This window comes from Brassica rapa, chromosome A10 (assembly GCF_000309985.2).
Source record: "Brassica rapa cultivar Chiifu-401-42 chromosome A10, CAAS_Brap_v3.01, whole genome shotgun sequence".
In the NCBI taxonomy this organism is placed as follows: Eukaryota; Viridiplantae; Streptophyta; class Magnoliopsida; order Brassicales; family Brassicaceae; genus Brassica; species Brassica rapa.
This window is the reverse complement of record NC_024804.2, coordinates 8156526-8173841: the sequence shown is the minus strand read 5'-3', so window position 1 is coordinate 8173841 and position 17316 is coordinate 8156526. Positions and strand designations below refer to the sequence as shown.

The window sequence follows — 17316 nt, the reverse complement described above, 5'->3', positions numbered from 1 at the left end:
CTTGCATTTTATAGGAGACCCCTCGGTCCTTAGAGATAAAAATGCTGAACTCCTTTCAAACCTTAAATGCAAAAAACTAAGTGATTTCCAATGGTACAAAAACACATTTCTTACTAGAGTCTTACTCTGTCAAGATTCTAACCAACCTTTTTGGAAAGAAAAATTCCTAGCTGGCCTTCCTACTCTCTTAGGAGACAAAGTTAGAAACAAAATTAGAGATTCCATGGGAACCCAAATAATAGATTATGATGATTTCACTTATGGAGAGTTGGTCAGTATTGTTCAACAAGAAGGTCTTAGGATATGCCAAGACCTGAAACTCCAGAAACATCTTAAATGAGAACTCAAAAGAACGAAAGTAGAATTAGGATCATTCTGTAAACAATTTGAAATAGACCCCAATCAAGGTAGTAAATCTTGTGTAGGAGATTGCAACAAAAACTACTACTCTAAAAATAAGCCTAGAAAACATTCTAGAAACTATAAAAGTTTTAGAAGTCGTGAAAATTCATGTAAAAAACCCCAAAACAAATTCCCTTCAAAGGAAACCCCAGCCAAAAAACCTTTCTATAAAGATCTTACATGCTTCAAATGCAATAAGAAAGGTCACACTTCAAAGTTTTGCTGTTTTAATCGCAAAATCCAGGAACTAAACCTCGGAGAAGAAATTTCAAATAAAATAGCTAATCTTTTACTAAATGATTCCTCTTCGTCATATGACTCTGACTCATCCGTGGCTTCTGAAAAGGCCCTTCAGGTTGATGAATTAAATAGTTCATCATCTAGTTCAGAGTCAAATGAAAAGAATATCTATGTCCTCACTAAAGATCAAGAATTACAGCTTGAAATATTAAATTCCATTTCTGATCCAAGCCTAAAACAGAAATTTCTTGAGAAAATTATTTCCTCTTAAAACGAAAAAGATGATAAAAACATAGATAATTCCCCAAAATCTCATGGTCCAAGTTCCTCCAAATCCTCTTATGATCTCACCACTATTCTCAACAAAAGAAAGAAAGACACCTCGAAAACAACAATACAAGATCTTAGGATTGAAATCAAAGAAGTAAAAAATGATTTAAAATCTTCAAAGAAAAACAAAGACAAGATTCTGAATATTTTCACTCGATCATATCTTCCATCAAAGATCCTCATGAATCTAGTTCGGAAGAACAAGAAAATGATTGTCTAAATAATCAAGATGAAAATCTCAAAGAACAAATTCAATCTCTAGATATGGCCCCTAATGATTTCCTTTTCGTTCTACGAGAAATAAATTCTCGAAAATATAAAATTAGAGTCACCATTGTTTTTTCTGAAAATTACAAAATTGATACAATTGCTTTGTTCGACACTGGTACAGATCTTAACTGCATCAAGTCTGGGCTTGTTCCAAAATGTTTTCATCTAGAAACTAAAGAAAAACTATCTGCTGCAAATAACTCTAAACTTCGTATAACATCTAAAGCAGAAACTTCAATATTAAAAGAAAATCTATACTATTAAAGCAGGATCCTATTGTCATAATTACCTTAGTCTGCCCCTTCCTTCACTAACATTGCATGTTTCATTAAGGGCAATTAAGTAATATTAATAACAAATCTATATTGAGTCATTATTTTTGGATCCAGCCCACATCAAATCTCTCTTGGGCCATTTGGACCTATTAAAAAATCAGATTCAATTCTCACTTTTTTTTTTCTTTGGGCCATTGAATCCAAATTCAAATAATTTTTTTTCAACTATTCTTAATTATAATTTTTTTCTTTTATTTATATAATTGAAGCATTCATAAAAATAATTGATTTTTTATTGAAAAATATAAATCTTTATTAAAAGTATATAATTTTTTAATTAAAATATTAACCCCATGATAAAATTAATTTATCAGAGTTATACCAACTTAATTCATTAAAAAAATAAAGTTTGATTTTTTAAACATAAATAGTCATTTAAAATGAAATACGATAAATAAAGATAAAATTTTTTAAGTTTTTTATAAAATAAAACACAAATATATGAAAATGTAACATTTACTAAATATTTGTCAATTGCAAAAAAAAAACAAAAATAAACCCGCGCTTTAAAAGCGCGGGTCAAAATCTAGTATTCTTATTAAAACTGCATTCGTTCTCACGGATGATATATATCAAAATGTTATTTTAGGAACACCATTTATTAATTTGATCACACCATATAAAGTTATGGATGATAAAATTTCCTTCAAAAATCAAAATATAAAATTATCTTTTAAATTTCTCGAAACACCAAAAAAGCGAAGTCTAAACTTAATAAAAGCTTGTTCTATACAAGAAAACTTTCTAAACTCTTTAATCCATAATAAAACCTTCCACCTGGAACATTTAAAATCAGAAGTTTTACTTCAAAAAACCTTAGAAACCTTAAATTCAAAAGAGATAAAAGAAAAAATGTCAAACTTAAATAAGTTATTTGAGAAAGAAATTTGTTCAGATTTACCAACTGCTTTTTGGAATCGAAAACAACATATTGTTGATTTACTTTATGATGAAAATTTTCTTGAGAAAGAGATTCCCACAAAAGCTCGTCCAATTCAAATGAACTCAGAATTAGAAAAACATTGTAGAAAAGAAATTTCGGATCTTCTAGAAAAAGGACTAATTTCAAAATCAAGATCTCCTTGGTCTTGTGCTGCTTTTTATGTAAATAAAAATTCTGAAATTGAAAGAGGAACCCCAAGATTAGTAATTAATTACAAACCTTTAAACACTGCTTTAAAATGGATTAGATATCCAATACCAAATAAAAAAGATTTACTTCAAAGACTTTACTCTGCCCACATATTCCCAAAGTTTGATCTAAAATCAGGATTTTGGCAAATTCAAATATCTGAGAATGATCGTTATAAAACAGCATTTACAGTCCCTTTTGGTCAGTACCAATGGAATGTAATGCCATTTGGTTTAAAAAATGCACCTTCTGAATTTTAAAGAATCATGAATGATATATTCTCTGATTATTCAAAATTTTGCATTGTCTACATTGATGATATACTAATATTTTCACATTCTATTGATGAACATTTCAAAAATCTCAAAACATTCTATTACGTTGCTAGAAAGAATGGTCTTGTTGTTTCCAAAACAAAAATGTCCCTATTTCAAACAAAGATCAGATTTTTAGGTCATTACATATCACAAGGTATGATAACCCCTATTGAAAGATCTTTAGAATTTGCAAGTAAATTCCCAGATAAAATTATTGATAAAACTCAATTACAAAGGTTTCTTGGAAGTCTCAATTATGTTTTAGATTTCTTTCCTAATATAAATAGAATAGCTAAACCTTTGCACAATCGTCTAAAGAAAAATCCAGTTCCTTGGACAAAAGAACATACTGAAATAGTTCAAAGGATTAAAAAACAGGTCTTAGAAATCTCATGTCTGCACATAGCAGATCCGGATTTAGAGAAAATCGTAGAAACAGATGCTTCTGATATAGGATATGGGGTATTCTTAAACAAAAGAAGCTAGATGGTCGCGAAAGTATTGTGCAATTTACGTCATCACACTGGAACGACACCCAAAAGAACTATTCTACTATTAAAAAGGAAATCTTGAGTATAGTTTTATGTATTCAAAAATTTCAAAGCGATCTTTTAAATAAAAAATTTCTTTTAAGAATTGATTGCAAAAGTGCTAAGGATGTTTTACAAAAGGATGTGAAAAACCTTGCATCAAAACAAATTTTTGCGCGATGGCAAGCGATTTTGAGTATTTTTTATTTTGAAATTGAATTTATAAAAGGAGATTCAAACTTTGTCCCAGATTTTTTGACAAGAGAATTTCTCCAAAACAGGTACAATGCCCCCAAAGAAGATAATTGACAAAGGCAAGGGAATGTCCCTGGAACCAATCTCAGAAAAACCCGAACCTACAAACACTAGCCCAAAAACAGAACCCTGGATCTCAGTAACAAAAAAGAGTGCTAAAAATGAAGAAATACCAACCACCCTAAAATCTCTCCAATCTCCATAAGCTATCATGAATCAAATGTTACAATTGCAAAAAGCTTTCGAGCTTAGTTTTTCAAAGCAAGAGTCGGGAGAATCTTCCAAAAACCTTCCTTCTCAAGCTATTTCAAAAAATAACAAGGTCCCTTCAAAAATGATTTCAAGAGAAAACCATACCTCAAAAATTGTTTCAAAACCTTCAAATAATTCACAAATTATTTTGAAGCAGATTTCCCAAACCACTCCATCAGAGTATTTTGAAAAACACACATACCAAAATATTATAAATATCGAAAAGGGATTTTTTGTGAACAATGATCCGTTTTTAACAATCGAAAAATATTTTGGCAAAAACAATTTCTTTAAACCACATAATACAGATAAAACTGTGTTATTCTTTCAAACCATTTTGGAAATTACAGATTCAGTGTCCTTCAAACATTTTTATCTAAACGAAAACCACACTGATGCTGCTTATTCCACATTCAAAATCCATAAAATCATTGCGCCATGTGATTGGGAATATGATCTTAACGACAATCTAAATTTTCCAGAAGATCTTAAAAATCTCCCTTGTTACAATGTCCCCTTTAACTATTGGGATTATTGCCAAGCATGGTGCAATTCCTTTTTGATCCAATCTCCTAAACACAAACACATGTGGTTGATCTTCTTTGACACCACCTGTAACTTATCCAAATCTCCCTATTGGTTCATACCATGGTGGAACTACTTTGGTTCTGTCACAGAAATATTTAAACCCAATATCCAAAAATCATTCCAAATCTTCAAGACAAATTTCATTCCGTCTGAAGAAGAAAAGAAATTTCCCCCACTAGCCCTCTTCCACTCAAAATTTCATTTTCCTTGGGTTTTTTCATGGACTCTAGAATTTACTTCTGATCCAATTCCTGTTATCCGAAGAAAATTCAGAGTCAAGTGGTGGGATAAATACAAAATTCCCTCAAACCTTTACCTGTCAAATATTCTTACCTGGATAAAAGAACAAAACTCAAAAATCCAAACACTTAACCAAACACAGAACCAAACACCAGAGACAACCTTTTTCTTGGCTCAAAAATCCAAAATGTTAGCAATGTTGGCAGGTGCAAAATCTGAAGAAGAAATTAAGGCTATCTCCTTACAATTTCTACCGTCAATGTCAAATCAAATCTCTCGTACTTCAGGGAGTGATTCAGGGTCCCAAGTACCAGACATCGATGAAGAAATTTTCGGCAACAGTGGAGTTTAAATCTCTCTCCCCAAGAAATGCAAATCTCCTCAAAATCCAAAACATATCTTTGTTGCAACTCTGTCAGATACGGTTACATTGTTACAAATATTTTCCACGATCTCTTGTCGCAATACTCGATAAAAATCAAAACATCAAATAAGTGCTTTCTCCTGTAGCCATGAAGACCAAGGTCCACTTCCAGCAGACAGCAAACAATTATGGAGCTTAATGGAGCAAGCTTTTGCTAGTGGAGTTATCCATATTTGCCACTTTTATTTTTATTTTTATTTTTTATTTTCATAATTTCACCCTTGTAAACTCCTATATAAAGGAGTCTTTGCTTCAGTTGTAAACCAAGTTCTCATTCTCCCATTCTTCTACTCTTTCATTTATATCCCCTCTTACATTCTCTCCAGTCCTTGTAATCGAGAACATTGCTACAATCTCTTTTTAAGTAAGTTTTTAATAAATAAAGTTTCAATTATATCTTTCTTGTTTCATTTTCTCGTTTTAGTATTATGCTTTATGTTTAAGTGGCTGGTCTAACCGCCCATATTTCTGTTTTAATTTTAAGTTATATTTCAATCTGTTTCATATATGTTTTAATTTACTTTTTATTATAAATGTTTTAATTATGCTTTTTATTATAAACTCTGTATTAAAAACTCTATATATATATAATACTTTACCATTCTAGTATATGTAAACTATGTATAAACTAAGGGCTGTTTGATTTATTAAATGAAAAACCAGAAAAGTTATAATAAATAGTTCAAATCTCTCATTCTTATAATTATAATACTAGATAGGGTAGTAGGGAGAAACAAATATTAGCCGAATGATCAAATCTCTCATTCTTCGAACAAACTCGAAAAGAGGTAATTAAAATCTTGTCATGATATTTCATTAAAATCATTTTAGGAATAAAAATCAAGACTAAATTATTTAATCTGAATGAAATAATATATAGTGCTTCTAATATTAAAAATCACTTCGATTTGAAGAAGTGTATTCATGGGATTCTCTCGATCAAATAACATATTAGAAATCACCTATTTAAAAAAGAATTTGTGTACATAAAAGCATATACATTTGAGTAAGCACATAATTTAAAACCAATAACTTTTGTTTATTTACAATCATGTTTTTGGTAAATAAATCAAAACAATAATTTTATTTACTTTATATGGTTATAATTAAACTTTAGTGATATTAAAATATATATATATATATATATATATATATATATGTAGTATATTTTAGTATAAATATTTATTATTGACAATTCCTACTCATATGATTTTATTAACAATTGTATATTTGATGTAACAAAAATTTAAACCGTTAATCACAAGACTTTTAATTTGATATTTGTAATACAAATTTTAAAATTAAAATATTAAGATCTCAATAAGTTTTCATTGAAAATTTTGAAATTAACATATTTTTATATTTGTATATAGTATATAATTTAATTTAAATGATATTATATATATAATATGAATATTTATTACTGAGACTTCATATTTATACGATGTATGATCATTTTTATCTTGCTTGAACAAAACAAAAGTTAAACCATTGATCACAAAAAAATTAATGTGGGACTTTTATCATTTTCAGTAATAGTCGTTTTAAAGAAGTCAAAATATAATATATAATAAAAAAAACTAATTTTTTTTATTATATGCTTAATGTGATTATTTAATTTCTTTTAATAATATAAAACTAAACAAAAAAAGAGATAGGATACAAAAATTGTTATCAAACATGTATTATTCATAACCATTAATTATCATATATATGTTAATCATATTAAGTAATTTCGGTGCTTTTATTTAAGGAAAGTATTGATAATTTTCTTTTGTACACTACTAATCATATTAGTTTAATAAAAAGTATAATATATATTTATATCGACCAACTTATTTTTCTAAAGATTAAAGAATCATCCTACTGATGTCACGTGGCTACGAAAAAATATTGTTATGCTCCAAGATTAATACATAGACAATTGTATAACTTGGGAAAACTAAGTTCTAGTTTTACCAAGTTGTACCTCGACGATGGTACAACTTTATATAACTAGCACATAATAGTACAACTTGGTATAACTAGCACCTAGTTTTATCAAGTTCTACAATTTTTCCAAGTTTTACTCGAACTATTTAACAACTTAGTAAAACTGTGTTTTCTGAGTTGTTATACTCTCTGAGCTTTTCTGATTTTCTAGTAAATTTTTGGATTTGTACATAAAAAGAAGAAAGTTGAAAGAGAATTTGAAGATTGAAGGAAGATTTGAAAGCCGAAGGAGATATAAAAACAGAAACAATGAAGAATAAGAAAAGTGGACATTTTTTGGGTGAAGCGAAGAAGAACGAAGAGGAGATCAAGGAAAAACATAAAGAAGAATGAAAAGAAGAGAAAATCTAAAATAAAATGAAAAAAAGGATCCGAGTAGAAACAAGAGAAAAAATGAAAAGGATGAAGAAGAAAGAAAAGAACAGTGAAGGAAGAGATGGAGAAAATAGTGTGAATAGATAGAGAATATGAATTAGGTTTAGATGCAGATAATATGAATAAGTGAAATAATTAAGGGTTGGAAATGTATTTTTTAACGCTGGATAACTATAATATTACAAAGTTTAAAAATATTATCAATGACCCACTACAAGAAAACAAGCCTATAACAAGGAAAAAGGTTCCGAGTAAATTTATGAGTAAATTGCTACGACTTCACGATGGAATATGATTTCGTCGTAAATTTGTAGTAAAGTTACAATGGAATATGATTTCGTCGTAAATTACTATGATTTTACGATGGCTCTTGAGGGTGTGGCGGCTGGATCAGGTCTATCCATCTCTGCCCTACCTATTAAGTACGTTAGCCTCCCTCTCACTACAAAGGTCATGACCCGTAGTGACTATGAACCTCTCACAACAAAGATAAGGAACCGTCTCCTGTCATGGACGAGTAAAGCCTTGTCCTACGCGGGAAGGTTACTTCTCATCAAGTCAGTCATAGCAAGTATCACGAACTTCTGGTGTGCTGCATTTTGTCTCCCACAGAGCTGTATTGATGATATTGAAAGCATGTGTTCGGCCTTTATCTGGAGTGGATCACCTAACATAACGTCTAGGGATTCGACGCATCAAGGAGGTGAGCAGTACTGTATTCTCTCTGAAGCTTATCTGGCACCTTTTTTCCAAACCAAAGTCATTGTGGGTCATCTGGGTCAAAAGGTTCTTACTGCGAGAAGAGACCTTCTGGGATGCAAGGGATTGAGGGCTAGGGTCTTGGGCATGGCGTAAGTTGTTGAGATTTCGGTCCTTGGCTAAAGAGTTCCTATTAATGGAATTTAAGGATGGTCGAACTGTGCGGTTTTGGTCTGATAAGTGGCTTTCTAAGGGTCGTCTCATTGAGATTGCTGATGAAATTGGCATGCAAAAGTTGGGTATTAGTAGGGAGACAAGGATCTGTGATGTTCTTCGTGATGATGAATGGAGATTCCGTAGATGTCGAGAAAGACAAATCCAGAGCTTGGTAGCTGAGATTCAAGGGTTTCAACGTAAACTAACTGATGGAAAAGCTGGTATTGTTGACTTTGGCACCACATTTGTCTCCACAGAAACTTGGAATCAAATCAGGCAGCAGAAGGAGAAAGTTTTGTGGAGTAAAATTGTGTGGTTTCCTCAAGGTGTTCCACGTTTTGGGTTTATCCCTTGGCTTGCAATCAGAGATAGGCTCTCCACTGGTCACCGCTCTAGTGTTTGGGGCCAGCCGCAACACTGCCTCTACTCTGGTGAGCTTGATGAGACTAAGGATCACCTTTTTTTTGCTTGTCCTTACACCTTCACGCTCTGGCTGAAGACGGTAGGTAACCTGCTCGGGACTGATCCAGACCCTGACTTGAATACCACACTGTCTACACTGATGACAGGATCCTACGATCGCCTCACATTCATTCTTCTGAGACTGGTCTTGCAAGCCACTATCTAGTACATCTGGCGAGAACGCAATGAGAGGAAACATCATACAGTAGTAAAACAGCCGACCAGCTTGCTAAGATGATCGACATGACTGTTCGGAATCGTATTACTTCTACCAATTACTCCACCAACCCGAGGTTACATAGTTTGATGCAAAGATGGTTTGAGACTCATGTTTAAGATTCTAGCAATAGTTCCATTAAAATTCAGTCTTTAAACTCATTATAGTTGTACATATATTCTTTTGCCATGATAAATAAATTTGAAATTTGATCCCAAAAAAAAGTTACGAGGAAATAGGTTCTTCGTAATGTACGTCTAAAATTACGTCTAATGTACGAGGAAAGAGAAGATTCGTTGTAAGGTTCTTGATAATTACAAGGTTTTGCGACAAAATATGTTACCATTATTTTTGGTGGAAACATGTTATAAGGGTGCTTTACCAAATTCTTGAAGTTGTAAAGTATATGTTAAAGAGTTGTAATACAATAGTAAATTTTTTCCTTGTATATCCATTGTTATATCTTCACCTACCAAACTCGAAACATTTCCTATAAATATATATACATTCTCATGACAAAGAAACACACAAAAGAAAAAAAAATCAAGAAAAAAAAATATCAGATGATATAAATATTTACAAGTTATCGAGTTGGATGTATACGCACAATGATTCAGCCGATGAAGTGATGAATGCTTTTTTCAACGGGCTGGAGACATTCATGTATCAGGCGGGCTTTACAACGATCACTCAGGAAAGCAATAAGATGTTATGTCCTTCTCGAAAGTGCAATTATATAAAATTTGCTCGTAGTGAAAATGTATGGAAGCATTTAGTCAACATAGGTTTTTCATCTCAATACTATATTTGGTTTCAATATGGAGAGGGTTATGGTGGAAAATAGCTAGTAGTAGTAATAGTAGTTTTCAGGATGCATGTAATAATGAAGAACCAAATCATTTGAATAATTAAATAGTTACCATCATGAAGAGCAGATGGTAGATCATGATAGGGTTCATGACATGATTATTGATGCAATTTTTTAGAAAATACTGCAACAATAGGTGATAAAACTGGAAATGTTGAAGAACGTAACTTGAATGCAAAAAGGTTTTAAGAAATGTTTGATGCTGCAACTCAACCATTCTACACTGGTTCTAGAGAAGCTGCCTCTAAATTATCTCTAGCAACTAGGATGATTAATATTAAGATGGATCATAATTACCTGAGAATTGCATGGATGCATAAGCGGAATTGCTTAAAGAGTATTTGCCAGAAAAAACGTGTCAGCTGAATCTTTTTATGAGACTCATAAATTAGTTTATAGTCTTGGGTTGCCTTTTAAGATGATAGATGTTTACATTGACAACTGCATGATCTACTGGAGAGACAATGAGAAGCTAAAAGCCACGATTCAAACCGCAAGGACGTGGAAGAATAGGGGTACTGTACCAAAGGATGTGGTACCCACCAGTTACAAACATGTTAAAAATATTATATCAATCTGAGAGGACTGCTAGAGCGATGAGATGGCATGCTTAACATATCAAGAGGGATGGCGAGGTCTCTTTGTTGGGATTGTGAAATCCCATGTCCAACTCTATCTTATCTTATTAGTACGATATTGTCCACTTTGGACCTAATATACAAGCCTGCATGGATTTACTTTTGGTTTCCTTCCGAAAAGGCCTCATACTATTAGAGTTGGACTTCTATTTATATATTAGATTTTCCTTTGTCTAATATCCGATGTGGGACTTAGATTGAGATCTCTCATTCTTCTCCTCAAGCCAAGGATCACATCCATCTCGTGTGTTTCCTTCGGCGAATCATCTTTGGCACCACCTTGTACCGGTAATCGCAGGGCTTTCTTTGAGAATATTTCTCCCACTACATCACAGGTTTCATGATCTTCTGCCAAACCTCCTTTTTCTTCCTTATCCCGTTCTTACTTAATGGGTATTTTTGGTCTTCTTGCAGATCTTCGTCAAACCTGGCTCTGATACCAATTGTTGGGATTGTAAAATCCCATGTCCAACTCTATCTTATCTTATTAATACGATATTGTCCACTTTGGACCTAATATACAAGTCCGCATGGATTTACTTTTGGTTTCCTTTCCAAAACGCCTCGTACTATTAGAGTAGGACTTCTCTTTATATATTAGATTTTTTCTTTGTCTAATGTCCGACGTGGGACTTAGATTGACATCTCTCACTCTTATCCATCAGATGCTAGAGCGTGGAAACATTTTAACACGGTACACCCATATTTCATTAGAAATATTCCGAATGTCTATTGGGTTATGCACAAATGTATTTATTCCATTTGGAATGTCTAAGAGAGAATATTATTTTTGGCCAGTCATTCTTACGCCGTACAACCTGCCACCTGAGATGTGTATGGAACAAGAATTTATATTCTAGATTATATTAGTCGTTTGTCTGAAGCATCCAAAACGGTTGTTAGATGTTTTTCTTCACCATTGATACAAGAGCTGAAGGACTTGTCGTTAGCAGGGGTGAGGACGTATGATTGTTCTATGAAAAACAATTTTATGATGCGAGCAGTTATGATGTGGACTATAAGTGAATTTCCTGCTTACAGGATGCTGTCTAGATTGACAACACATAGAAGGTTATCTTGTCCCTATTGTCTTGGAATGACATATGCTTTTCAACTAAAGAATTGTAGAAAGACATGTTGGCTTGATTGTCATCATTGATTTCTTCCTCTTTCCCATCTGTACCGAAGAAACAAGACCTAGTTTAGGTGCAAAAGAGTTGACAGAGACAATACTCCTCCCTATTAAAGTGGAGAACAAACCGAAAAAAACATTGATTACCACAGAGCTCAAGAAACAGTTTGGCATGGAGGAAATTGACATGTTCCTGGAAATATGTCTGATGAGTATAGGGTATCTCATAATTGTCACATGAATAGTATATTATAGGAGCTATCTTACTGGAAGGATCTTCTTTTGCGCCACAACCTCGAAATGAAGCATATATAGAATAATTTTTTTAGACAACATCATGAATATAATACTAAACGTCCAAGGAAAGATAAAAGACATAAAAAAGTCAAGGTTTGACTTACCTGATATTTTCTCAAGAAGTGAGTTACATATCAAGAGCAATGGAAAGGTTCCAAGTCCCATCTTCTGGTTTTCTTCAGAAGCAAAGACAACGTTGTTCAACTAGGTAGTATCAGACCTGAAGCTTTTGATTGTTATGTTTCGAATCTCTGAAGATATGTTAAACAAGATCAAAAGTTCTCAGGAGTGAAGAGTCATGATTGTCATGTGTTTATGCAACGACTACTTCTATTCGTTGTTTCTTTGCTGCTTCCAACAAATGGGCATGAAGCACTTGAAAGTAAAAATTGCTGATAAAATAATATATATGATATGATATGTTATAAATGCATTTTTTTTCTTTGCAATATACAACCATTGGAGAATTCTTTAGGGACCTGAGCACACATACGTTCAAGGAAGATGTCATCAAACAACTTCATAAGAACATTCAGATCTTATTGTGCAACCTAAAGAAGATATTTCCTCCTGCATTTTTGACGTCATGGAACATCTAGTTGACCACCTCCTATACGAGACATTTTTTAATGGACTTGTTCATTACAGATGGATGTATATGTATGAGCACTCCATGAAACATTTGAAAGGAAAACCATAAAAACTTGCAAAAGTGGAAGGGTCAATAGTTGTTGGGAGTTTGATAGCAGAAACATCTCACTTCATATCATACTACTTTGCACCAATAGTTCGTATGAGAAAAAAAGTTCCTTGAAGATATGAAGATGGTGGACTCGAGCCAACATATGTAGTTGACGGTGTTGCCGAATTTTTCTACCAAATTGGGCGGGTTGGTGGTAAATTGAAAGAAGTATGGTGGTCTAGTGAAGAGGATATGCATATACCCACACTTATATTCTGCTCCACTGCAGGGATGTAGTGACATGTTTGTTGGAAAGGTAAATATTGTATAAGTGTATTACATATATTTAACCGACTGCAGTGTGTATCTTAATTATAAATTATTATTTTGCAGCTTGTTTGGAACGCAAGTTGAAGAAGAAATACCAGAAATATCCGCAATTGAGCTGGACCATCGAAAATATCAACACTTTTTCAAGTGGTTGAAGTCTTAAGTACTACAAGATATTGACCCATGCGGGTGCGCAGATATTGGTTTTACATTTTTATAGATTAATATTTTTTTTCATAATTAGTGTTATATATTTTAGATGGATCGTAATATAACTAATTATATTAAAAAAACCTTGAACGAATCAGGTAATATGGTTATTTTCGGTACAAATATCCGAACCCGTTTCAGATACATTTGTTATTTAGATATTTTTAGGTTTATATAAATCAGAACCAAACTCATCTTGACCTAGAAGGACTCAACCCAAAACCCACACATAAATTTATAATATTCATAATCGTGGCCTAATTTCAAAAAATAATAATAATGATACCCAAAAAGAACAACCAGTACCTAAATAGATAGCCAATATTCATGCCTAACTGATTTTATAAACTTATAAAATGACTCTTTTTATGTGTATGGCTAAATTAAGTGAAATAGAAGAACTTTTATTTAGTAAAATAATTATATGAAGTGAAAAATTAATTGAAAATAAATGTAATACATTTTTATTATTTTGAATTAAGTTATTATTTTGTTCACAAAAACATGTCTTGGAATTATGTTTTTGGCTATGCAATTTTTCACCGATTGAAACTAAAATATAAAAAAAGTTTTAGTAAAACAAAATAAACGGAATTTTTGACCACATGAAAAACCCAGTTATTTTACATTTTTTATTTTATAACTGGCACAAAGTTAATGTTGATTAACTAATAAATAAAATTTGCACTATTATTATTATTATGAAAATTTAATTAATGATGTGATGTACTGTTAAGGTAATATAATTAATAAAATTGTTAAACTAAATTAAATATGAAAATACAATTAATGTAATTATATTAATAAAATTACTAAAAAGGACAATATATTTTTTTTATACTGCTATAACATGTTTCCTAACAATTCTCATTTATACTAATATCCATATTTCTAAACATTACCAAAAGTTACTTTAGTTTTAATAATAACTCAAATAATAACATTGTAAAATGGTAAACACTTAAATATAATACGCAATTTTAACGTTGTTATTTTTATGTAGGTTGATTATGATGATCCATATTACTGTTTGTTTCACGATTTCGTCAACGGTCCAGTAGCGAAGGTCACCTGATATACCATGTATTTTACCTCTTTTAAACCATGGTATATGACCTATTTAGAGTCTACTATATGTGTTTGCAGTTTGTTTTAGAGTATTTTCAGGTTCACCAACGTTTTGGAGAACTTCAGTGATTTTGGAGCTTTTTGAGGTGCAAAACTGCACATATGCGTCAGATGTTTATTTATGGATGGAGGCCTTCCCACGGTGCGATTGAGCTGATATTTTGACACAAGACATAGCTTTGAGTTAGATTTCCAATGCGTCCGGTTATCCATGTGATGGTTAGATCTAAAGTTATGACCGTTTTACTGAAGAGTTTGGTCTTTCTCATTCGCGAGAGGAAGCTGTCGAGGAGATGAAGGAGTGCCGATCATTGACAGACCCTTGGTGTGGATCAATGGTGATGAAAGAAGCTGGGCCGAGCATATTTCAAGACCGACTTAGGCCCATAAGTCACCACAAATTACTAGAATGACCGTGGACGACTAAAAATTCTATTTATATGTTTCCCAAGCCATTATTGACGGCTACGCTTTCTATAATTTGTTTTATTCTTTGTTTTAGGGTTGGAGAGAAAGATTAGAACTCCTTCAGAGTTGATTTAGAACCCAATTGGTTTTGTCATTGATTTTTTTTTCATTCAGACTATGTTTTGTGTTTCTTCTATCATGTCTGAGTAATCATCCTGCTAGATTTGGACATTCCATGAGCTAATTAATGTCAAAACGATATTCTATTAGGATTGCTAGGGTTGTTTATAGATCTCTACGCCAGGGTAGCTTGTAATACTAGGATCTAGAATAGTTGAAAAAGCACGAGAGTGTGACTGATTATTTGAACCTTGAATAACAGGACAGTTGATAGGCATGATAGTGCAACAGAACCTGAATCCTGTTGGATTAAATATATAGGCGCATACAACAGTTGGGCTAGGATTTAGTTGAACCTTATTGATTGAGCGTTAATGCTTGTCTGAAGTAGTGTCGATCAACACTCAACCATTAGTTTGATCATCACTCACTCCTTGTTCACATGCGAGAGCTGAAACATAGGATTCAAATATCTGATTAGTAATTTCATGCGAGAGCTGGATTACTTCCTTATTGAATTCGAGTTCTATAGTTAAAGCTATAAAACCCTTAGCATCCTTGAATTGCAGTTTTGAATCTTTTGATTGATAATCCCTAGATCTAGAGCTTTCTCCTATAAATTTAAACTGTTCTATTTACTTACTGCTTGTTTACTGTTTTAATTGCCTAGCTTAACCTTGATTTCTAAAGTCTATTGTCTGCCCACGTTCCATATAAATTCGATCCCTAAGTAGTAAAACTGAACCTCTTATTTGAGAGAGTAAAGTTGCTCAAAGGGTAATTTGAAAGATATCATCACCACATCACCTATGTATTTCACACGAGGTTTTACCTTTCATGCATACGAGTATGGGAGACAGCGGGCAAAAAGTAACTTCATAATATGTGTGAAACGCAAAAAAGACTTTTATGGGATCTTGGAGGATATTATTAAAGTGGAATTTTCAGGGTTAGTGAAGTTGTAATGCATCCTCTTCAAATGTGAATGGTTCGATTCCGTTGTGAACAGAGGTGTTCGGTTTAATATATTCGTTGTTGTTGGTGTCAGTTCTGGAAGAAGATACAAAAATTTGAGCCTTTCATCTTAGCTTCTGAAGCCGAGCAAGTTAGCTTCATCCCATACCCTCGCCTTAGAGATTCCTCAATAACTTGGTTTGTTTCTATCAAAGTTACACCTTGTGGACGAATAGTTTCTGTAGAAAAAACCACCTTTGCAAGAAGAAGCATGTATCATTGAAGTCTAGTACCTGAAAAAGAAACTGATGACATCCTTCATATTGACCAGGATAACCGTCAATACGAAAATCTTCCGGACAATATGACATATGAAGCAGGTTAAGACGAGTTTGATGCAAGTGATAATGATCATTGTAGTGATATTGACGAAAACTCAAATGATTCATAATGACTGTAATACATGTTTACAATACATGATTAATACATGATTCAGTCTTCTCAGAGAGTCTCCCAGTCGCCTCCTTTTGGTGCCCCATCGGTTCCTCCGTATGTTGCACCACCGGTTCCTCGGTTTAATGTGCCGCCCGCGCATCATGATCATGTTCCAGAGGAGGCACCTCCTCCGATGGCGGCCTAGATTCATCCCGATTTGTTGGTGCTGCCGAGTGCTTCTTATGGTATGTACACTGTCGAGGACCTTCTCGCTCGGCCAGGCAGAGAAGGTTTACCAGCCTTAAACCCTGACTGATCGGATGGAATTTTTTGGTACATTACATTTTTATTGTGCTTTATAACAATAATAAATAATTTAAATACTTTTAATTTTTTTCATGATTGGGGTTGACTGCTCTGTCGTTCGGAACGTAACCGAGGTGATCAAAGGCTACTTCCCCAACACTCATCCGAACTGGAAATTGACGCCGGACCACGTCAGAAAGACATGGTTCAAAATGTTCGATATAAGTTACTATTAATTAATTATATAGACTTTATTTTTTTATTATTACGACTTTTATTATTTTTAAGCTAATTATTAATCTAATTTTTTTCTGTTACAGCAAAAATATCATTGGTCCATAGGGGTGAACGAGAGGGTGAAGAAAGCGTTTGTCGGGAAGGCGAAAGGTCGATTGTTGGACACGGTATCCAACTGGAAAGATGATTGGATTGTGTAGGGTTATGAGCAGAGAAAACCCGCTGAGCTCACCAAGGATGTGTGGGATGGCCTAATCCGTTATTGGAACCTGCCATCGTCCATTAAAGTATCCAA

At 33.0% G+C, this 17316-nt stretch overlaps 2 protein-coding genes across 2 annotated transcripts; both read left to right on the top strand.

The window, feature by feature from the left end:
- The first annotated feature begins 2001 nt into the window (after window positions 1-2001).
- On the top strand, window positions 2002-15985 carry LOC117129018. The gene is made up of 2 exons (XM_033282329.1): window positions 2002-5679; window positions 7486-15985. Exon 1 carries the CDS (start codon window positions 4023-4025, stop codon window positions 5241-5243), a length of 1221 nt encoding a protein of 406 aa, XP_033138220.1. The 5' UTR covers window positions 2002-4022; the 3' UTR covers window positions 5244-5679; window positions 7486-15985.
- Window positions 8578-9225, top strand: LOC117129310. The gene has a single exon (XM_033282879.1). It carries the CDS (start codon window positions 8578-8580, stop codon window positions 9223-9225), a length of 648 nt encoding a protein of 215 aa, XP_033138770.1.
- Window positions 15986-17316: the final 1331 nt, after the last annotated feature.

Excerpts from the sequence above, each read along its gene's own strand:
- LOC117129310 (XM_033282879.1), top strand. The coding sequence starts at position 8,578 with ATGGAATTTAAGGATGGTCGAACTGTGCGGTTTTGGTCTGATAAGTGG.
- LOC117129018 (XM_033282329.1), top strand. The coding sequence starts at position 4,023 with ATGAATCAAATGTTACAATTGCAAAAAGCTTTCGAGCTTAGTTTTTCA.